The 25,312-nt window shown below is 42.4% G+C and overlaps 1 protein-coding gene across 2 annotated transcripts in view; it reads right to left on the reverse strand.

Moving 5' to 3' along the window:
- agap3 (ArfGAP with GTPase domain, ankyrin repeat and PH domain 3) overlaps window positions 1-24,779 on the reverse strand; it is a 98,837-nt gene extending 74,058 nt beyond the window's left edge. For both annotated transcript variants that reach the window (XM_028426779.1, XM_028426777.1), the window contains exon 1: window positions 23,924-24,779. In XM_028426779.1, the coding sequence (XP_028282580.1) occupies window positions 23,924-24,293 (370 nt within the window). In that variant the 5' untranslated portion in view covers window positions 24,294-24,779. The remainder of the gene's footprint in view (window positions 1-23,923) is intronic.
- Window positions 24,780-25,312: the final 533 nt, after the last annotated feature.

Genomic DNA, 25,312 nt, shown 5'->3' on the forward strand with positions numbered 1-25,312 from the left:
GCCAGGTTCTGTGGACAATCCACCACCAGCGTGAACTGAGAGGCTGGAAGACGGATATTACATAAGAAGCTCATCAGTGGAGTAGTGGCCCACGCACTCCGCATCCTCAGTGGAATCTCTCACTGTTGATCGGCCTCTCACTCAAAGTAAGTACAAAATGGCTGAGGTGGCTGCCTGAGGGGAATAATGCAGCAGAGAGGCTAGAAATTTATGTGAATAATTAGCTGTTAAAGAGACGATACTCAATGCAAATGAGAGCCGCGACTGTGTGACTGAGGAGGAATGGCAGCCTGTGTTCCCTACAAGCTCCACATATTTAACCACAAGATCAAATGCTATGAGGAGGGAATGCTAATTAGACTCTTACAGCAAAACAAACATTATTCATGCGCTGCAATATTAAATGTACCTATGGAAAGTGCTGCCTGTCATATAAGCTGCAGACCCTGTAAACAGGCAGCTGATTGTATTCAGCAGAAAAACGCAAGATCCTTGACTTGTAATGTGAGGCTGCATTTCCTACACAGCGGGTTTACAGGATTCTGAGCTCTACACACTTATTGGTGTGTATCAGAAAGAGAAAGTGTGAAATGGGATAACAATGTTTTTAAAGATAATACATGTTGCATTTTGTTTACTTCCTCTGATAGCTGACAATTTTGAGGTCTAACCTGCAGAGACTATTTACTAAATGCAATAAAGGGGTGTGGTATAAATAACAAAATCTGTGTGTGAGGAGGTGATTATTGTTATGGAGTAACTATCACCTGAACATGACCTGCATGAAAGAGCAGAAGCACAGTGCTGATACAAGCGATGGGCTTTATTAGTGCAAACAAGAAATACCCCATCATCTAGGTGGCTTTGATGGACTGACTATATTTAAACAGGAGTCTTGTGTGCCAGTTTCATACAAGACATGATTATAGTGCACTGCAATTGTACCTCTAAACAATTCAAGTTTTAGATTGTTTAACCAGCGAGCTGTTTTTGTGAAGCAGTTTCATTTATCAGCTATGTTAACACATGACCTTCCAATCACTGAAAAATACAGTAATGTGAAAATCATCAGTGGCTGCAGAGCGCGTCCTCTGATTGTGGTGTTTTTACAAACTGCTGTCTGCCTCCAGCTGCGGTGCGGTACTGAGGCAGCGGTGTATGGACTCCCAACATGTCAGGTTGTTGTGACCCTCCTCATTTCCCAGCAGATGGACGAGGGTCAACACCGCTGTCAGATCATCAGCGGTAAGCCCCCATGAGGCACGGTGCTGTGTGCCAAACGCCTGCCTCCGCTCTCACCGGCCCACAAACCCCTGTTGACTCCACGCCCACTTGCCCATCCATCGCACAGGCAACCAGTTGCCTAGGAAACCTCAAAGCCTTTGCGCCTGTTTAAGTGTCAAGACAAATTCTATTTCACATTTCACTTGCACAACAGTAAGTTTTTCATTCATCCATTCATTAATGCTTTTAGTTCCACATCTGCCTGTCTCCTTCTGTGAGCAAACCTGGTGCTCAAATGTAACCCCCCACAGCCTGCAGATGAAAGTGTTGACTGACACGAAAAAATTTGGGAAACAGGCTCTCAGACACGGCTTTGTATCAGTCTTGGTATGGCATGAACTAAAAAAAAAAAAGTCAGTCTTCACAAAGTAGGGCATGAGCAATAAAAAAATGAATAGAGATCATCTTCAAATAGCTCCGATGGAAGATAATTTGAATTCCAATTATTATGTGCCATTTTCATCAAAGAGATTTATATGCAGGGAAAAAAGAAGCTGAAGTGAAACACAGCGGGATCAAAAATTAATTATCAAACAAAAACAGCCGAGTAAGCAGATACGAGGTATCCACACAACTGTAGTTACACAACAGAAGTAGGACTTGATAGGTGGCTGTTGTTAAGCAGCAGACCTGTGTAGTTTGATCATAATACATAACCATTAGTCAGCTTTAGCATATTGCAAACAGTTATTTTATAATGTTAGCAGATGAAGGCATTTATAGCAGCTACACTAGAGCTCAGGGTTTGAATGCAGGCACATTAGGATCCCAGCAAGCTAACATTAGTGGGAATAAACATTAATAAATAAAGTTGGGGAATGTTATTAAAAACTGTCACATGAGTAATACACTATGTGGAGCCTTTATTTAACCTTCAGACTCCAATGATCTGACTGTTAAGTAAGTATTTCATGGAACCATCCACACTGCAGTGATTTCTGCACAGTCACCCATCATCCAACTAGCCACTTGATTCCACACCCTGTTTGACTGCTGTGCAGCCATCCGGCTAAACAACACCATTTCCTCTCTCTATCAGAAAATAACACAAGTTAGAAAATTGGAAAAATGTCTGTTTGTTTGGTTGTGTGTCAGAAAGAAGAAGAAGAAGGAGAAGAAGAAGAAAACAAAAAAAAGGGAGAAAGACTGAATCACACAAGAAACAATCAGAAGTAACATTCAGTGCAGCCCAGCTGCAGTTGCATTCATCAATGTCATGGCGTTGTCAAGGGGGGGCGTGACACACATGGGCGAACTCACTATGAAGCACACGCACAAACAGCCGCAAACACGCAACCACAAACCAACACACACTCACACAGCTGGAGGCTGATGCTGCGCTCATCAGTGTCACTGTTGCTGAGCCCCTCTCTGCACGAATCGCAGCAGGAGTGCAGACGATGGAAGAAAACGGATGCTTACATAAAGGCGAATATAGAAAACAAAAGCTTTATGGGATGCAAACATCCCCTGGCAAGAACGCAGACAAAACATACACTGAGATAGACACTAGCATCAAAACCGGAGACTATAGTACACAATAAACAGTATCAGTGACAGATTACCAATTAAAAAGTCTAATAATCAACCCTTCTAAAAGTAGGCGTTCTGCACACAAACACCACAAAATGGTGGTGCAAGTGTAAGCTCAGAATTTGCACTTAAGACAAACAAGCACCATTATCAGGACTGTCTCAGTGTTTCCATGGGTGTTGTATTTCTTTATTCTCATTTCTAGTCTACATTCAACAGAGCACTGCTGTCATGCTCTGTACAGCCGCCCACGTTCACCCTTGCAAAGCGCCAGAGAAAGGAAAAAGAGAGAGAGGGAGAGAGTGGGAGGGAGGAAGAGGAGGAAACCTTGCTTTCACAGTGAGAGACCAACGATACATTATGGGAGGACAAACCATATTGCTCCATGCTGTTTTTCTTACAAACGACAACACGACCAAACAATACGCACACATATTGTACAAATCAAAGGCGGCATGCCAGGCCTCGATTACTATGGGCTCAGTTGAGCGGCTGAATAAAGCTGAAAAGAAAATCTGTAAACGCGTACACCGATAGGTTATGTTTATGTTCCTCCTATAATGGCAAAATGTTTACCCTTCCTAAACTTCAGCAATTTTCTGGTTAATTAAATGAAATGAAAAAAAAAACTCTCTTTGCTGGATTCACTTCAGAAGACTTCAGGTAATGTTTATCCCTCAGGTCAGAACAACATTGATTTTTATGGGGGAAAAGAACAACAACACAGCTTCCATGTTTTTCTAACACACAGAAAGCTACTGCCTTTCTGTCTAGACAAGATTCAAATTCAAAAGCTCAATGCTGCAGCATGGTTATGAAAAACGCAGCTTTTATAATTAAGTAGTTAAAAAAAAGAAAGAAAACAAAGTGTAGTCGTGTTACGTAAGACCAATAATTAAAAACTGTAAGATCATAAGATGGTATCATGGTAGAGATGGAGACATGCACAGCACAGAACAGTCCATGCTACTGAGATCATTTCACTAGATTTTTAGCCTTGGCAACATGTGAGGAGCTTCTGTAATTACAACCTGGTATCAAGGATCAACGGTGGTTATTAGGTTCAACCTAAGGTTTAAAAAAAGCCTTAACCCCCTCACGATCACCTCTGTCAAACTGTAACCTCTGAGCTCCCTCTTTATTATCTGTGGGTGAAAAGGGCGAGTGAGGGACAACTTCTGTTGACACTGTGGATGGTGTTTGGGCACCCATCTTGTCAGATTTTCATGGACCTTTTAAATTTTCTACCCCAGCTGGAGCCATCTAACATATCCCCGATAATAGAGGGGATCACCTTTCCTGCAGACCTGACTGACTTGCTAAATCAAGTTGTGCATATTGCTGGTGAAATCTCTCTGAGGGGCTGACTGTCCCTTGAGATGCAGCAGAATGCACCTTATAATAGGCCACTATGCTTCCGGGACCAACTAGCTGACAACATGGTTATCTGAAGATTAATACAGTACACAGATACCCAGCCCTGTCTGCTGTGTGGTGACTGCGAGCAGCTTCCTTCTTCAACATGCTGTAACAGTGAGCCCTTCCATGTTGCTGGTACCATGGGCCTGTGAACCTCCCTGGATATTAATAGACAGAGGTAGCAATTGTTTTCCATTTTCTAACAGAAACACCACAGAAATGATTGACTTCAAACTGTATCAATAATGAGTGTTTATGTGCCGAGACATGTTTAGAAAACAGGGGTGAGGGGTGCACTGGCAGTATATTTCTTGTATCCTTAGCTACAGCCTGTTCTGTACAGCCTGCTTACAACAAAATCACACCGATCTAAGCGAATTGTGAATCATGTCGGACTTGACTGATTTGTGTTATCATCTGAAGATGTCCCTGACCCACATTACTCCAGGGGGAGGGAATCCATCAGAGGCAGTTTAGCAGTGAGGATGAGCCCCTCTCATGGCTCATATTCAAGGCCGCTCATTTGTGAGCACACACAAACATTGGCACTTCTCCCGACCACCACCACCACCACCAGCGGCCTGTTATAACTTCCTGTCCTCGTCTCCTCTCCCTGCAGGCCGCTGTGCTGACAGGATGTGAAAGGTGAAAGGAAAGCAGGTTATTACAGCTAGTTCGACTGGTAGTTATGACGGAATGGAGGTGCAGAAGAGGAGATAATCAGACACTTTGGCACCAGCAGTCCACCGAGTGAACTAAAATTATTTCTCCATGCAAGCCTGAATTCCATCTGGTTACTAACCACACTGACAGAGACAAAATGTTCCTTATTGTAGCTGGCTGTAAGCATTAAACCTGGGTAACCATGGAGAAGGGATTGCTTCACTCTCCATCTCTGTTCACATAACCAATTAGCCAAACTATGTATTGAATCAAGCAGGTCAAAGTTGTTAGCATCTGATGCACTCTCCATTATTATCCGCAGAATTATTTATAGAGCTTGCAGTATAAACGCATGCACACATGCTCGGTGCATCTTTGGACTCATTATTTTTGCAGCCAGGTATTAGGCAGCTCTCATTATTTGGACAGTTCTCTGCAGTTCAGAGCTCTCCAAGGGAACAGAGCTAAGAAAGAGAAGAGGTACCTCAAATGTGACCTTGTCTTGGATTAGTTGGTTAAAGCAAAGGAGGAGGTGAGGAGAATAAAAGAGGCGAAGATTACAGTATAGCTACATTTGATCTGCGGTGCAGCTTGATTGCAATACACCCTGCATCTCTGCCTAATCCACAATCAGGGGTTTTGTCCTTATGAGCATGTTTTGGATGCCAGATGAGCTTGATGTTGTCTTGTTGAGAGGCAGGGCAGCCTACGTCAGCACTGCAGGCTGTCGGCCAACACCACAGAGCAAGGACGCAGGACAGACAAGCATGAACTGCAAAAAGGCCTTTTCCCTCCAGGATTTTCTTCTCGAGCCTGGCAGAGCTCCGAGCCCGTGAGTCTAATTCTGCCACCAGGCCAGTCCCTGGCATCCTCTCCAGATGGTGGTGAACAGGGGGGTGAACAGGGAGATTAGGAAGAGAGTGATGACTGGTTCCTGACTACACATCCGGTGGCTGAGTCCCATTCTCCTCCTCCTCCTCCCTTCTCCTTTCATATGCCAGCCATGGCCACGAAGACCGGATGCTTCCCTGTCAGCGTGCTTCAGGAAGGTGTTAAGCTGTTTATTAGTTACATGACCTGATGCTGTGGTATTACTTTGAATGTCACATAAAGAACGTATTGTGAAAAATAATCAAAATATGTGAAAATTATCAAGTTTTTCTGTCCAATCATGTGATCTGTGATTAATCTATAGATTTTATACTGAACTACATGATGAAACCTTCATCCTCATATGGCTAGATGCAGAGGCTGTCTGTATAATAACAATGATTGTTTTTTTGAGCCCCACAATCTGAGAGAAGCCAAAAAATCTCCTCAGCTGAACTCCACTCAAATTAAAATAATCTGGAAGAGCAGGATGAAATAAATTGAACAGGTGAGGGGCGAACTGTCCCTTTAAACTTCTATGAGCGATCAAAAGGAAACGACTGACTAACTCTAGCTCAGCCTTCAAATCACTTCTTGACATACACGTGTTTCTTGGAACATAAAAGCTGAAAACAGATTTAAGCTTCATAATGGATAATCCCAGAAAAACAACTTAAAATCTGAAACTTTTCTGGGCCTGAGCTGCGGTAAATCTGTGTGTGTGCGGAGAAGGAGAATAAGTAGATGTGAAGCAGTAATGTACTGTAGATTATGTGGCAGGATGAATGAGGCACAGCAAAGACAGAAAGAGCTGAGCGTGTCACAGTAAATTTCACACTCCGGAACCGGCAAAGTGAATCATCTGTCCAAAAAACGCTACATTCAACCAGCGTGGAAAGGGTTGCGTCAGGTTCTATTTTCTCAAAGTTTCTGGAAGACTTTCAAGTCATATTCACAACTAAAAACCTCATTCCGGCGACGTGATGTCAAAAACAGTAGGAAACAAAGAATCTGAGACTTCCCTCTTTGTTTGAAAAAGTTGATGATGAAAAACTCACTGCTGTGGAGAAAATGTGAAGAGGAGACGATGCCAGGACAAAGGAAATGTACATTCAAATTGCAGCCATTACTGATGTACACACAGAGAACGGGTGAACACAGGAGTGACGATTCATCAAACCTGGTGGTTGTGTAAAAAGTCTGGCTGATCCACACTGTATGAGGAATAAGAGAAAAAGAGAACAAAGAGAAAGAGGAGCACCCAGACAGAAGTTGCTGCCTTGTTGTGACTGTGTCGGCTGATTTATGACTCTCCTCTTTAAGTGAGAGGCTGCAGATCTTACATAAGCCCATTCAAATGGAGAAGCCGTGAACTATACACCACAGGGCGGCAAAGAATAATTCCTTCTCCTTTGCCCTGCGCATTCAAATGCCTTGATTTTATAGTTATTACAAAAACAGGACGAAGAAAGTAAGAGCAGATCCATCTGCATTCAGAAAGCCTCCCATCAGCAGACGCTGCTCTCCAGCTACAAACCAATTACAACACAAACAGTATCTGATGTCACAGAAAGCATCACCTAAAAGCCTACTTACAGTAATGTTCTCCTTTGATCTGACACAGCAGCCATCCGATGTGTATTTAAGCAAATGAGGTAATTTTCACAAATACTGTTTGAAGAGCTAAAACAGAATAATCAATGGCTCCTGATTATCAGCAGTGAGGTCCTGTGGACACAGGAGTGGAATGAAGACTGCAGCTTGGTGACAATCACATATACTGATGATAGTATTACTGATATATCATGTCATGCAGTTTTTTGACAGTTAAAAATATATATAAATAAAGAGGATGGTCTGAGCTTCTGTAATCTAAAACCACAACATAAGCTTCTGAGGCAGTGTACAGAATGTTCTTGTTTAGCCTCACATGGACATTAAACAATGTGGGAGTCAGTCAATCAAGCTCTGAATGCCAGTGTGCAGAGGACACATAAAGAACAAGCTACAAGCAAAGAAAAGCTACAGACAGTTCCCTCGAGTGTTAATGTCCTTCTGACCGTCATCGGTCTGGAGGGAAAATAAATATAATATATACAAAGTTTGGTGCTGAGAAACAAGTGCATAATTAGTTGCTAATCATTCTCTCGGGTTGTTGAAAGCGCTCGACACGTAGCCTTACAAAGTGTGTGGATCTCAAAGAGACCATTAAAACCTTGCAGTGGCCCACAATTAGTAATATAAAATGTTTTAAAAGTAGACTGAGCACAACAGCTTCAAAGAGCCTCAGCTAAGCCAGCTGTCAACATGTTGTTTAAAAGAGAATACAACACATGGTGGTTTATAGTGTGTGTGCTGTTTACAGATTTAGATTTTAAAAAAATGACTTCCTGCACTGAAAATAAGACAATCCGAGGAGCTCTGAGTTATTAATCTCACTTATTCACACTGAGGTCAAACACACCATGTATGTACAGTATCTGTGTGCCTCTGTTTAGTGGCCAAGATAAGGTTGTTTTTGCAGTTTCTGTCTACCTCTCTGGGGGGGGGGGTCGATTAATGCAGCCATAACAATAGGAACTAATGTCACATTAGACGACATGATCACTCATTGATTGTACCCTGTTTCACAGCATCCCACATTCTAACAAAATGCCTGAAAATGGCAAAAATCCCTGAAGCAATTTTACTCATTTTGGCTAAATGTAAACCATAAACCATGTTAGATATGATATCTACAAGTTATATAGTTAATAAACATTACATTTGTTCCATCCTGCTCAGTAAAACTCCTAAAAGTGATGGTATGACTAGTTACTTTATACACACACACACATACACTACTAACATGCATGGCCACCTACTGCCAAGTCCACACTGTTTATTTCAAGTAATTAAGAAAAGTAAACAATCATTCTGTGACAGCCAACAAGAGCTTTAAACAGCTCCAAACCACAAAGTCTAACCACAGATCATTTAAAATAACACATTTGGACTGGCAGTGAACAACACTAAATACTCAGGTGAGTTCAATGATGGTTATTTTGTTTGTTTGTTTAACAAACTTGATACCGAGACATGTTGATAGTAATACTGTGCAGTACTAGTAAAAGTAATATCAGCCATAACACTGAAAAAATGTGATGATGTACTGATAAGATAACTAGCTAGCTGCCATCACATTCTGTGGCTGAAACTAAAAGTGTAACCTAAACTGCTTTAAGTTTGACAGGGCCACTGATGACTGGACTCGCAACACTCTATGCACTGTACACATCATCAAATGCATTTTGATTACACCACACTAGACTCTCTGCTCTCTACCAATCCATGATATTGACTGATTGGCTTAACATGCAAATGACCAGAGAGACAATTTTGTGTCACTATACTCTTCTTGAATATGGCCGTAGCTGTGTTTGTGAGCATGAATAGTTGTCTTTCTGTGTCTGGCCTGTGGAGGGTGTTCCACACCTCTTTCCAGAGGACAGCTGAGGTTTAGCCCCACATGACCCTGTGCAGGATAGAGTGGGTAAAGACGAGTGGATGAATGGTTGGATGGAGCTCAAATATCTCTCATAGCTTCTGTGTTAAACAGACTCTAGTGTTGCCTTCTTTCACTGGTATTTTTTTTTCTTAAAGATAACAGCGGCACATGTTATGGTGTCATTCCTGCTGCTCTGGCTCCAACCACGCTATGGTGCCCATGGAAATTCTGCCTACACTTAGATGAGAGTCTTCCACCATGGAGAGGCTGAAATGTACACAATAATTACATGGCTGGCTTAGCAAGAGAAGTGGTGCAGGCGGATTGGACAAATTGCTATGTGTGATGAGTGGCGGGGAAGTAGGCCAGCTGAATGGATGGCATCCCCATCTGGGGATCCTCTCTGGAGGTTATCAGTATGAGCGATCCCCACGCTCCAGAGGAATCTGCAAGATCCAAAAACGCTTGTGTTCCTGAGACCTCTTAATACATGGCTGCAGTACTGCCCTGTGCTATCCGCTCCTTTCCTTTCACGGAGCATATGTCAGGAAGGAAAACACCAAAAATCTATTCAACACAGAACCAAACGGGGTAACGTGCGCTGCTTGTTTGCACTTCATCCTTCATCAGATTAGAATGCCAAATCAACCAAGTCAACATATTAGCGGGCTTATGGCTAGATGATCCTTCAGAAAAGAGTCTTATATCAACTCAGGAAGTAAAACTCTTGAGCCAGTTGAGCTTGTACAGAGAGGAAATATTATGGCTCTTGTTGTTCAGTCTGTATTGAGTCCTGTGACCAGCAGAGTACCTGCTGTCATCCATCCCCTCCTTTAGCACGCAGATGGCCCCAAAGCACAGGGTTACCGACACACAGATACACCTAGCAGCTGGCTTTTACAGTTACAGAGAAGAAGTCAGGGCTTGTAGATCTACAGATGGAGAGGTTACCTGAGCTGACCTTACAACTGTGCAGGAATTCATTCAAAAATCATGTTCATTCTGACAATAGAGTCACAATTCTTAAGTTTGTGTTAGAAGTTGTGAGTGTTAGCTGGGCTTACCTGCAGAGATTATAGGTGTTGGGAGTCCATGAATGGGTCGGACGCAGCAAGGGCACGAGGGAAAGAAAGCAAAGAAACTCAGTGAGAATAATGAATTATGAATCAGTTATATCCATGTAAATGAGCATTCCTTCAAAAACATAAAACACAATATGTGGAGAGTTGCTAGGAGTTAGCGGTGCCGTCTGTTGACAGGGTTATTCTTGTCAGTGTTTACTGCCATCCAGGCTTTTTTTGTTCCCAAAGTTTGACAGCTTTCACATTAAAGTATAAAAGAAAAAAAAACACCTGAGGAGTTTTCTTTCATTAGTGCCTGTGACAATTTGCCTAGTCAACAGTTTCTGGATATGACAGTTATGCAAGCTGTCCAAGGTAACTCAATAATGTATCTGAAAATATTGCATGAATAATTTATAAAATCATCACAGACAGACGCCTTTTGTCTAGGTTTAATTTGTCCCTACCAGTGCCCATATGGTTGACATGTTCAAGATGTCAAAAATGCCACATTAAAGCGCAGTGATAGACAGTAGACATTAGTGATAGATGGTGTAGTGTTGGATTTGAATAGCAGCAATAAATGGAAATCCAACCCTAATGTGTAAGCTTAATCTTTGACCAAATTTGATATCAGATGACTTTTGTGGTATTAAAAGAAATCACATCATCCTTTTAGAGTTTAGATAATCTTTGGTTGTTCTGTTCAATCTCCAGCCCTTAAGTGAATTAATCGATTCTCCATCTAAGCCTTCTATCTTAGCCCCCGTTCCCTCTGCTATATCTGATCAAGAGGGAAGAAATAGAATTCAGAGAAAAGCCGCTGAACAGACATTATGTCAAAGTACTTTTTGTCACTTTCCTACATTTGCAGCCATTTTCTGTCCTTGTACAGTAGGTACAAGCAGACTAAATACTAAAGACAGTGCTAGGTCAAGACAACCGCTATACAAACAATGTCACCAGGACCTCAGCTTCAAATGCAGAAAGGATCAGTCCTGGCTATAATTAATAGTGATTCAACATTTTCTAACATTTTTGGGGATTTAAGCTCCACACAGGCCTTATAAACATGAGATCCATCAAACGAGTGGGTGTCTCCAGATGAGTACACAAGTGGACAGATGTTCCAGTAGGTTTGGGATCCATAGGAACAACCAAACAAACTGTGAACTGCCCTGAAGAAAAATTAATGCGCAAAGGGTGGCCTTGGTTCCAACTGTGTGTCCAATAACTCACAGTCACTCAAAAGCACTCCATGTTTGGTTTTGCAGCAGCTATCCCTGTCCTTGAGTCAGTGCAGGCAGAGGTGTTTCATTGCTCAGCACGGGTCATATGCAGCAAAAAGAATTTTCAATGAGTCATCAACATGCCAGTTAATTCACACAGTGCATCAGCCTGCCTGGTTCTTCAGTAGACGTGTTGTTGAGATACAATAACGTCCAAAAAACACATGTAGTAAAAACATAAAGGCAACAGGGTACAGATGAAGTTCAACAAATGTAAAGGCAGTGTTTTGTCAGCGATTTCATCAATATCAATCAATAAAGGCTTAAAATGATCTAAATATTAGCATGTTCGAAAACATGGTATAAAAGCTGATAAACTGTTTAAAACTATTAACAATGAAAAATATAATATGTATGTGCATGTATTGGAATTGGCCTCAGGGAGTGGTTAAAGTGTGTTAAAAATGTCGGGCTTATCTGTCATATAACTTGTATTTCTAAATTATAGATCAATGAACTGATTATCAGAATGGGTGGAGATTAATTTTTATCAGTGTATTTAAAAAAAATATGGATATTAAGTAGACTTAAATTTGCCAGTTTGAATGTGTGGCAGTGTAGTGTCATCATCCAATCACAGACAAGCTACATTTCTAAGCATTCCTCAGTGCATGCTGGGATATGCTCCACCCCCCCCCCCCCCCCCCCCCCCCGTGCCTTTAAAAGGGAACCTAATTGTTATAGGAGGTGAGAGAATGAATGTTTGAGGGTAACTGAAAGGTATGTATCTGAACAGCATGCCCTGCTGCAAACACACCAGCATGGATCTTTTAGAGAACAAACACTGCACTGAATTGTCCCATCTATCAAATACACCAGACCAGCAGCACAGGCTCAGACACACTCGGGTCAACCTGGCCTCAGGGCACTCCATCAGATGAGATCTGATTCCTTCTTTGTCAAAAATGAGGATGTCTAGTGCAGCTGCAAACAAAAGGGGGTCTCAGACAGCAGTGACTGTGATATCTGCACTGAGGTTGGAGAGATGATAAAAACATGAAGTAAAAAAAACAAAGTGCTGCGGCTGAAAACAGAGTGATTCTTCCAAACAAGTAGTGTTAAGATGCTTTCTAGACAGCAGGCTTCTACAACCCCAATTCCTGACCTTCTGTCACAACATGACACCACTCCAATACCTTGTCACTGCTCCTCAACAAACTCCCATTAGATCCATCTCCTCGGGCTATCTCACACAGACACCCATCAAGGTCGGGAGTAAAGGCCTTTGTGTGTGTGTTTGTGTGTGTATATGTGTGTGTGTGTGTGTGTGTGTGTGTAGGGGGGGAATTCACACATCCAGAATACACTACATGCACATTGCAAACACACACTTCAGCACAGAGCTACTCCACCCGCCTACTTGTGTTACATAACCACCAGCCTACCCGTCCAGCAGCAGATCTGCACTACGCTCAGCCACCAACGGAGCTGCCCCAGCAGAGATCATGTGAAACTATGACGGTTGACTCCCCAGTCTCTCTGCCTGAAAGACTCATTTCAGACACGAGGACATGTCCTCTGGGCTGCTGATGCTAAATGACCTTTGTCTGTCCTGACAGTGTAAAACTGAACATTTCAGTCAGATGGACTTTTTCCCAAACGTGACATCTGACAATCCACAAGGGTGAGGATTTGTTTTTTAAAGTGGACCACTCACTAATCACGCCTGAGCGCTCGCTCGCCAGCACACTAAAGGTAGGGTTCTATTTACTAAAAGCCCTACTGGCAAGAAGAGACCACAGGAAGATTTGTTTTATTGTGTAAACAGACAAAATGTAGCTTTGAATTAGTTTGGGCTGGCGATTAGCTGCCAGTTTTTCTTCGGCCAACCCCAGATTTCATGCCAGATTCTGACACAACAAAAGCTACTCTTTTTTTGAGCTGGAAGAGGTCTCCTGAAGCCAAATGTGTGAAAAGCCGTGATTTAGTAGTGTGACTGTCTTCAAAACATTCAAAATGTGAGATATCCTTCCGTTAAAACATATATTTTAAGAAAAGAAAGTCAAGAGTCCCAAGAAGACAGTCGTATAGGAAACAAACGTGTTGTAAATGTCTCCACAAATGGATACAAATGGCTCACTATGCTTTAATACAGCAGCAGGGTGCATCTCTAGACACCAGTTGGTCCAATTTCACAACAGAATGGGCCCAAGAGCACAGTGGGGCATGAGATATACTGTGTGGCAACACAAGTGTCATAATTCCTGCTTTTTAACGGTACAGTATTTTATTTGAGGCCAGCAGTTCGTTCCAGTCCGCAAACACAAAATCGAGGGAGAGCTCATCTTCTGAGAACAGTGTCAGGCTGCTGAACGGTGCACTTTTCACGCCAGACTCCTCAATGAGGAAAATCTCATCATCCAAACCGAAGCTGCACTGACAGAGCCCTGAGCAAGACTCAGAATGGCTTATTTCAAACGGCCACTGCAGTGTGTCTCTTCACACAGAGGACGACAGGCTACAGCACTGTCTTTTATCCCAAAAAATGACCAAATGTGCTCAGCATACCGTGCAGCATTCTGCTAACGGTTTCCTTCCAAATCTCCATAGTAACATCTCTCTTAACTGTCAAGCAATTAAGAATATTATGAATGATTTCCAGAGAGTTTTCTCTTTTGCAAGCTGGTGTTTCCTGCTGGCGTTTTGCTGCCTGCTGCAGTATAATGTGGCTAACGTCTAGTCAGTAACGCAACGTAACAAAGGACAATTTTCCAAACAATTCTTTATGATTCATGCTTATAAATACTAAATACTGCATGAATATAGTCATTAAACATGCAATTTGTCTTAAAAACAGTCACAAAGTGTGTTGTTCCACAGCAACATGGTGCTGTGACAACACCATGCATCCTCCATACTTTACATGCACAAGGCACAGTAAGGATGCAACAGTTGTGCCTTGTGGTACAAAGTGGTGTTATGTAGCTGGTGCTAGCCTGTTAGCATGCCCACTACAGGACTTTGCAAAATGTCACTGTACTGAATAAATAAAAAGCAACAATGACCCTATATCACAGTACACGTTATTATTTGCTTATAAAAAAGGAATGTTTTCAGGCTTCCCTTTTAAAGTATTACCTCATAAATAATGCAGTTATCAGTTCTGTGCTGCATCTGGCCTCTGCACCACTGACAGTAAAGTTCATTCAAACCTAAATTTTAATGCTACGGTTAAAAAATGCCCATCAGCACATTCACACATGGAAAGACAGGGCACTGTGAGGTCAAACAGTTCCACATGATGTTAGGTTTGCAGCTAATGTGTCATGCTAACAGAGGCCATTCTGTAACTCCCCCCTACCCCCTAAGACGTCGAGCCCAAAATGGGAGCTGTGATTGTGCTCCAACAGGGGTTGCAGTACATGCAGTTCACATACTGCACCACATGACATGAGTCCTGGGTCATGGCCAGAGGGATTCAGCAGTGGAACAACTTCAGCTTACTCCAGTCGGGAAAGCAGGAAACGGGGGTATAAACAGTAAAATGAGGGGTCACATTACACTTCCTCTCCCACAGAATAAAACATCTCCTCACAACAACCCCTCTGTGTTTACTCAAAAAACAAGTGACCAAAATATCACTGCTGATCCACGCTTAAGCCGAGCAACAGATGCTTCAGCTTTTTAAATCAAAACCGACTGTCCACTGCAAGATGGTTTTTTCCACTAATTGTGGGGAAATACATAAGTCAGAGTCATAGTTAGAACAATCTGCAACACAATAAACAGTAAAACAAGCACCTGGCAAGTTGCCTGACTGGGCTCTTTGAAGATCAGCAAACACAGGACCAGAGGACATGTCGAAACACCATCAAAACAATGACATCCACAAAAGGAATGTAGGACCTGGGTGATAACGCTCAGCTGGCACATGTTAAACAAGCTGTACTGACAAGAGACCTAACCTCAAAAAAGGAGTGCTGACAAAGCTTTCTCAGCTACCCTCAGGTCAATAAAAATACACAGAGAAGCTGTGATATAGAGAGCCAGGACATTCACAGATGTCACACCGCTGCATGCACATCCTGTCTGAACCAGTACAAGAGATGTGCTAAAGTGTAGAGAAAGTGATTTTAGATGTCAGTTTGTGGGTTCTAGTGGAAGTAAAAGACAGGAACCACACAGTCTCTGCTCTACAGGATCCACTCACTGTACCGTGCATGACTCTGGGAACAAACAAACTGTCCTTGAAGTCTGAAACTGTGACATGACTCTCAGCTGTTATGGGAATTACGTTGAATTTCCACAGACTTTAAATAGTCTGCATATTCTCAATTACGTGGCGCTCTAACAGAAACAGAAACAAACTTCTAACACCAGCCTGTGTGTTGTCGTATACTGCAGCATCACATACTGCAGGCCACACTTCTTTTAGCCACTATTTTCCTAATGTGCTCCCTCAGGATCATACTTGTCATCAAACAAAAACCAGGTTGATGATAACTAACCAGGATAACCAGCCTGCATTTGCTGGATGTTTCAATAAAATAAAAAGGTTCCTGTGGTCCAGGTTGATTCATTACCACAGTCCTCCATTCATCCCCAATTAAAGGGGATCCGAATCCTCCCACCGTACGAATTTCCAAAGACAAACTGGTCTCAGATAACGCTTTCTATTCTGAGGACACTTCATTCTTCACCATGATCCTCTATCCGTCCCCAACCTGGGTGAGGCTAGAATCTTCCCACAGTTAGTCACGGGACTGTTGGCAAGCTGAGGGGACTTGGAGGCATATGCGCCTTTCCATCTGTTGCTCACTCACTGCTTTCCAAACCCCTTCCTCTGTCAGCAGCCATCTGCTTCCAACCCTACCCCACTGGCAGGAAACATGAGCACTTCCACCATAGGATATGGCTTATGCACAAATTGAAAAAAAAAGAAAAGCCTATATGGTAATTTAATTGACCACCATTTCAGCCTTACAACTAAACCAAATGGGAATTATACAAAAAAAAAAATTAATCTGCTCCTGATCGTCTATTTCTGTTTATTTCTGGATTTATTCATAAAATATCAAAAAATATTTATAGCGACTGTACACATCAGTACTAAACTTAGCTGATATTTGCAGAAACAGAGGTTTCGTGGCAACGCAAAGTTGTTGAATTGATGAAAAACTGCAGTCAAGGCAGGTTTTAGTGGGTTCCTTTCTGATGGTGAACTGAAGGTTAGATATACACTACATAGTTGTACTGTCATTTGAGATTTAGCTGGAAAAGTAACATATTTTCAATTACACAATATCCATGCAGCATAAAAGAAAACATAAATCATATTACATCACCACATAGTCTAAGAAACTCTTGATTTTTCCCCTCTTTCTTTCATCAAAATTCAATAAAGCTGCTTAATGTTGAACAACCACGGATTCATGCATGGCTGGGACAAACACTTATCTCTGACGCTGCATTGAATAAGATTCAAAATGAACTCTGCTCAGAATTTCAGAAGCTTTTTCCCTTCAATAAGACGTTAGATCAGAACTGAGAGTGCCAGAATATGACAGAGAAAAAGCAGCCCTCTACTTTCTGCTAGCAAGAGATTAGAATGAGCACATTCTAAATTTTCCTTTAACTGAAAAAAACCTGACCAGCTTACTCCCGCCCCTCCACATTCAGAACATAGGAAAAAAAAAATTAGCTGTCCATCAATGGGGCAGTGAGAGAGCCTTTGTTCAATGGCACAATAGAGGACATTCTGCTGTGGAGGATAGCGTCACATTCAATAAGCCGATGGTGTGGTGTGGCAGCAGAGAGAAGACAGCAGGGCTGATGCAGAAATGGCACTCCTGACCCCGCGGACCTCCCGGACCCTCAGGCCGAGCCACTTTCACAGCTCACCCGCTCAGCTCATCTCTGCTGACCCCGCGGTCGGGAGTCAGGCACAGTGTTAAAACTGAATTTCAATGGAGCTGTAATGAGTGTTCTGAAGCCACACATGAGAGAATCTCTACAGGCTAATCACACAACAGAGAGTCTTTTCAGAGCGAGGCATGTGCAAACCCTGTTATCTGGCGAGTATCTGTCAGGGGGAAAGTCTGTTACTACTACACTACCGAGAATAAACCTGTGACGTAAACTTAACGTGGGGTGTCTTTTTTTTTCTGAAACCCGATACTTGCCATGCACAGCAGCACAGAGGTGGTTCAGGTGCTACAGAGGATCTGACAATGTCTTCAAATGAATGGGAAAATCAAAAGAAGCGTATTCTTTATCATTTATCCCTGCTTGCACGAGTGACATGGGAGCTCCATGCGCGTTTCAGGTGTTCAGATTAATCCAAGTTAAACCACATCAACAGGCTCAACTGACAGCTTGACAGGCGTGTCGCAGACCTCCGACACATCAGGAGCCATTGCATTCAGCGGATCACTCTGCTGCGTTTTCCAGCTGTTTTCTTAAATATTAGGAAATATTCCTTAACACAAAAATAACAAGCTCAGTTAAAGGAAATTTTAGGGATCCACAAAAGTCTAAGACATTCATTTAAAGTATTATCCCTGTAATTGATTTAAAAGAACTTTGTGGCTTTTATGGAAATATTCACCTTTTCCTGTTGGCACATGAATGAGTGTATGTAAAAATTTCCCAGTCAAAGCGGAACTCATCGCCATGGTAACAAAACAAAGACGCTTGTGCAGATAGGAGAGACGTTTACATGTTTAATGGCTGGAACAGGTGCTTTAGTTCTCTAAATATAACCAACAAAAGAAAGAGTCAACTCTGTGAAAACCCCCAATGGTCTGAGATGAAACCCAGTATTCTGCGATTGGGATGAATGGTCATTTACCATCATGTGTTTGGCTACTGTGCCTAAACAATCATGACCTGATATGTCCTTTATGTATGAACTGTGTTAGAGCAAAGGAGCGCTGGAATTCTTAAGGTGACTGACTGCTATGCTAAGCTAAATTAGGCTAATCACCTCCATGTCCTAGCTTCATATTTAGCATACAAATGTGACAGCGGTATCCATCTTGTCATCAAACCAAGAAAGAAGACAAGATGTCCAACTTTCCCTTGACAAATAATATTGTTGACTAATTTGCTATTCTCACTAGAAAGTGCTGCACTGACAGACATATATATTATTGATATGTTATTGGCTTGAAAGTATTGTGAATTGTCTGGCTTCTTTATAAATGAACAGATTTAATGTCACATTTTGAGGACACAGTGTACATGGCCACATGCTAGGACATGAATGATTTTACTTCAAACAGAACATTGTGCAGATTTTCTAACTACACACTGTTTAATTTGTGCGTCCTATGAGAGTTGATGAAAGAGAAGTAAAGGGGCTCTAGTTGGGCCTGTTCCACACTTCACAGATGTATTTATGTGAGGCTTTATTTAGGCACAAGATCTACAACTGGTAAATACTTACTGAGCTACTCTATAAACACCAGCATTCCACATTAACAGCAATTTACATTGACACACCGTGTAAGGGACGCAGCTGGTGGTATTGACTGACATCTCTAACTCTCTCTAACAGTTTCTAATCCATATTCACAGATCGGGTTTTGAAATATAATGAGCACATTGTGAAGATTTTCACTTGCCAGAAGTAGCAGCAGCATTCTCCTGACACAGATGGCCCACAGCCCAGTTCATCAAATCAAATTCAAACCACACACACACACGCCTCAAACTTCAAACTGTTACAACCTCTGCAAAGCCTGCCTCTATTTCCATGTTTAATTAAATGTTTATTAATCAAAGCTATACATATTTACCATCAGATAGCTGAATTAAACTGCGTCATATAACTCACTATGTAGCATGACAGCTTGCAGTCAATGAAAACAGTGTTAATTAAGATGTTTTAGTGTTTTCCATCTCAGTGGTGGAGGAAATTAATCCACAGTGATTGAAAAATGCATTATCATTCACTGGTTGTGATTAGCAGATGAGCACTGTGCTCATGCTCTCCTTGGTAAATGACTACATGAGATGCAGTGTGTACCACAGAGCTTGCTTAGGTGCCACACAATGCCGGCAGAGAGCTCTGCGGCTTCAGTCTGCACACTTGTTGTATCTCTCCGTGTCATCCCTATTGCTATTTGAGCACACAATGTCCCATTGTGCAGTCTTATTAGCCCATTCTTGAAATCCCAAGCACCCCTCTTGAGTAGGGGGGGGTGGATTTAGGTGACTGCCCTTGCCCTGACATTGGGCTGTCAGTTGGAAATATGAACGTCGGTGTGAGCTTTTGCAGCTTTGTGAAAACACAGTTATTACTCAAGATACAGGATAATGTTTCCACAATGTACCATCGTGATGCTCGGCTCAGGGATATCTCAGAAAAATAAACGCAGGTCGGAGTCCTGAAATCATAACCTGCTGCTGTGAAAGTGCAATGCCACCTTCAGGCTATACAAGCAGAGCAGCATCAAAACCTTACACCACCTGGACCGCACTGACCTGCGTGATCCCTTAAACTTTAAAATGCATTCAATCTACAGGGGCTGTTTCACTTCACAGAGCTACATTACACTATCCAGCTGCCTACACACCGTCTTAGGAAAAAACTGAAAGAAGTTGGATAAGAACATAAATTAGGATAAGCACAACTCCCACTGCAATTAGAACCAAAGAAAAACTATTCCCCGGACACAGCCTTGTTAATAGAACTCTACTCTACATTCAAAGGATGGTACCTAAAAATATGACCACAATCACATTGTGAATCTCTGCACATGTCTCCATATTTCTTCATGAGTTTATTCCTTTTTAAGAAACTTCATCTCCAGTTCAAGGTTCAAAGTGTAAAACACACAAAGCTACTATGTTAACATAAGTGAACCTCAGACTGGAACTAAACCAAACAACAAACCAAGTCCTGATAATCATGCCAGCATGAATCCAGTCATATTATCCAACACATATTATTGATTCTACTTTTTTTTTACAATAATATGTGATTTAGCAACACATAGTTAGCTTAGCGTGTTATCACTCAGTCTCTGCTGTGGTCAACGTCTGCAACCAGCCTGTTGTAACTTGATATGATTTCACAGTGAGTTCTCAGGGTGACCACTGACAGGAGGGCTCTCCACTGTTTGACCATAAAGCCTCTATAAAAAGGTTGCTTTTGGTCAGAGTGGTTAGTAATAATCAAATAATGAGACTTAGTATTAAAAGGTAACAATTCAGTAAACTGCTCTAACTGGAGTCACTTGTGTCCTGACACAAACCTCCACTCTTCTGTGCAGAGCCCGTTCTGCTCTGCTGTATATGTTCCATCATGGGACACGGCTACAATGAGCTGACTTATTGTAAAGACAAAGCTTCACTGACACAGCAACTTCTCACAAACAACATATGGACAGGACCAGCTCACTGTCCAGGATACTTGTTGGAGCTGACTCACAACCCAGAAATCTACTCCTGGGAACTTTCCAATCATTTCAGCATTTACCAATGAACACTGATGCCAATATGGGTCACAGACATTTGGCATCTTATCCACAAGGAACCTAAAAGGTCCTCTGTGTGCCTTCTGATAATTTGATTACTGTAAATTTGCACCACTAAAATACTTTAGCATGCTGCTGTATTGGTTAATTTCGTTGGGGCCCTGCCTGGCAGAGGGACCCTGTGTGAGAATGTAGGTCAAACACCTTTTTTTTTTAGTTTGGTTTCATCACACTGCCACAAACTTTACATAAACCCCGGAGCCAGGTTAAAAACACAAAGATGCCACCTAGTGTGTGGTGTACCTAAAATGTTTTGTACCTTATATGTGTGCCTATTTAACCCCTTGTCCATCTACTTAGTGCTTCCCTGTCATTTTGCTTTCCTGGCCTGTTCAGTGCTTCTTCTAATTTGATGCTGGTCTTATTTAGATCACCCTCAGTTCTCTTAAACATGTAAACCATAAAAATGTTTTACAGAAACAAAACAGCAGCCAGAAGGGACACTGTTAGACAAAAAATGGAAACATACACAAAACCCAGCATGGTGCGTCATCATCGTATGAAGGTCCTATTAATCAACAGAACAACAGGGAAACCTTAGTATCGATGGGAATTCATTTTGTAAAGGATGTAATTTCTATTCAGTGCTTCAGCTAAATGCATGAGCCACTCGTTCCTTAGCAACAGACTCTGCAACCATGCGAGATCGAAGAGGAACAGATCTGCAGAGGAGCAGGTGAAGACAAGTCGGCCACCATCTCCTGTTGCAGCTCTTCAAAGCATCCTGAAGTTACAGTTATTAAGACGAGTGCACCTCATTTAGCATAATGAAAAAACATCAAACTAATGTGATGTTTTATCAGAGGGATCAATTCAGCACCGCTCCACACCCACACTGAGGAAATGTTACACCCTGCTGTCCTAGGGCTGTTTTCTTATTTAGTGTTAGATTCTTGTTTAATGTGTTGATCCAGTTTGGCATACAGTAGGCTAAATGCCAGGAACATCTCATCCCCATCAAACTTAGCAGTAGAACATGCAGCACATGTTAACCAGAGAGCACAGACATGCTTCAGATCTTTTGTTCAGCGATGACAATAAGCCAAGAGACCAGTTCCTCTACAAGCAGGAGCTGAAACAGACATTAACGCCATCCACATTGTTTCAAGAACAAAAAAGGGTTCAAAGTCTATCTGACGTGTCCCGCCTTTACTAGTAGGCCTACATTTTAAATTCAAAGCATCAAATTTGCACTGTGTTTTAAGCATTGGAAAGAGTATTATGGGAAAAGCTGTAAAAAAAAAAAAACACGCAGCAGCTTAAGGGAGGACAAAACAACAATAAAAGTTAATTTTAGCAGCATTTATTACAGCCTACAGGGACAACAGCACTGAACGCTGCCTTGAGGTCAGATGTTCTCTCATCTTTTACAAAGACTAAAAACTAAATATTTGTTTCGCATCTGATTTGTGGACAAAACAAGCAATAAACCTTTGGTTATATAAAAAGGTACAGCTGAGAGCAAAATGCATAAAAGGCTCCACTCTGGTCCTATCATCACGCAGAATCAAGACATTCATTGAGAAAATTACACAACCCTCCGTTCTTAAGAAGGTTGAAATGAGACTGAACGATCCCACGGATGAACTTTTCATTTACACAATCAGCTTTACACTTATTCTGTGTCGTGTAATGTAAATCCAGGTAAACACATAAAGCTAAACATCCTGTTAAACTACTATTCCAGAAAAAAGAAAGAAGGAAAATCTGAGCATAAATGTTGACTGTCTACTATTGATCACCTCCTCCATGTAATTCAGCCATTGGCCTGTTGTCAGAGCTGAAGTGTAGTTGATGTAAGCTAAATAACCACTGCTAAGCCCAGATTGCCTGAGTTGTGTGTGTTATATTTACCTTATTTTTAATTTTACTTTTTTTACTCTTCTCTCTCACATTATAGAAACATCATAAAGCAAGCTGGTGTCTTTCACTGATTGATTCTAAAGAACAGATACTGTTTCTAAGGATGTTCCCAGAGGCTGTGGTAAAGATGTACTTCCATACAGTTACCCTGGAAGGTGACTGTTGATTGACAGCGGCCTGTCACACATCTATTGAGTGGATGAAACACACCAGAGACTCCTACCATCATGTAAGACAGCTACACATGACACCGCATTATCATCAATGCCAGGCTGATTTTTGACCAGCTGTTGCTTTCCACAGCAACTGTCAGCGTTCCCTGGACAGGTAATAACGTTTGGACTTGTTTTCTAGTGTGACAGAGAATGTGTCCATTGAGCGGCATTAATAACAAACCAAATGTTTGCCCCCATGGTGCAATCTCATGAGGAACATCCCCATTCCTTCTCTGTGTGTGTGCATGAGTGTTGTCTCTGCATTGTTCAGGCCCATCATTATTTTCATGTAACACATGATTTCACATTTGGCAGCCTCTGGCTTGTTTCACGTGAGTTCAATGTTAAAGAAAATGTCAGACCCACACACACACACAGGAGGTCAGCATTATGTGAGCTGGAAACAAGCTTTCCTTTTAGCAAATGCCATGAAATCGTTTTTTGGGGGGAGGCTAATTACAATAACACAGACTGCCTCTTATGAGTACAGCTGAACAATCACTGTCAACACTGCAGTGCATGGCTGCAGATCAATCCTGGGACAGGGCTGTGGATCAGCTACGCCCCCAACCTCCAAGTGTGATTGTTGATACTGGGCTAGGCGTCCGTTACAAAGATGCCAACTGTGCCTAAAGGGAAGGAAATGAGGAGCCTGCACCCCCAACCCCAAAACATACACATCACCCCCCCCCCCTCTCCCTCTGACCCCTAATGAATGGGGAGCACCAAAACACAACTGTAATATCTACCTACTCACCTTCAATGGAGATTACATGCTCTCTGATCTGGTTCTGCAGGGCCAGGTCATCGATGCGCTCGATCAGGTCGTAGATGGCGTAAATGTTCGGATGGACAGACTCGAACCGATGGATCTCTGCCCTGATGGCCGCTGAGTTGGACAAAACAAACTGGGACCCCGCTTGGCCGGGTTGTGCCGCCTGGCCCGAAACAGTCCCCGAACCGAACTGGCCTGCCCCTGAGCTTGCAGACGATCCGGATCCGAACTGGGACGGGATGGACTGGGGAACTGGGACGGGAACGGGAGCCGGGACCGTGCCTGGAGTGGGCATGGCTGGCTGAGACTGCTGCGAGATACCGGACACTTGGACGCCCGACTGGAAATTCATCTTGGGTTTTTCTTTGGAGAGACTTTTAAAAACGGCAACACACACACACACTCGCACACACACACACACACCAAAAAAAAATCTGCAGACTAGAATTTGGGGTTCAAGCGATGCGAACAAAAGAAGTCCGCGCGGGTTGGTGGTGTGGAGAACGATCGGCGCAGAAGCATCAATAGTTGAACGCCAATTGCAACAAAACGCGACTCATATTATGAAAACTTGACTGTGATTCATTTTCCGTTATTGGCCAGATCTGTCCAGGGCCCCCTTTTTTTTCTTTTCTGTGCCTTACAGACCCGCAGTGCCTAGCCTACCGCTTGGACACTCCTCTACGGGCGCTGCTTTGGGTCAAAGCCGGGCTTCCTTTCAGCTGCTTCTGCTCGTAGGAGACAATGGGCTCGGCTTCAGCGAGGCGCCCGTGTCCGCTGCCTTGGATGCGTTGTTTCTGCGCTGAAATGAAATAGTGTTTTAGTCCTCTTTGGTCAAAGTGGTCCCTGCCCAGAGCACCTCCTCCGCATGCTGAAACGTCACCCATCACGTAATTGTACTTGAGATGGGGGAGGGTGTGATTGGATCTGGTGGAGGGAGAATCATCATCATCATCATAATAATAATAATAACCTACCTGACAGTTATGCAACCACAAAAATAGCAAAATGCAGAAGTAGATGCTGTCATTACAATTACAAAAAAAAAAAAAATATGACCTCATGTTAAGCTTTACGCGCCATTTTAGGGAATGTACTGTTTTATAGAGAGAGGCTGGCCCATACATTCACACGTGCACGCCCGCGCACGTGGACGCGCAGGTACACATAACAATGGCTTTTTAGTGACTTTTTGTCTACATCAATGACAGACTGTTATCCTGTCTTTAACAGATGGCTCAGCTGTAACATGATACATACAGAAATTATACACACACATATGATACTAAAGTCTGACTACACACACTTATCCCCTTTAATTGAGCTATAACAATAATCATAATATTAAAAAAATACCTTAACAGCTACATT

The sequence above is a fragment of the Parambassis ranga genome, chromosome 17 (assembly GCF_900634625.1).
Source record: "Parambassis ranga chromosome 17, fParRan2.1, whole genome shotgun sequence".
NCBI lineage: Eukaryota > Metazoa > Chordata > Actinopteri > Ambassidae > Parambassis > Parambassis ranga.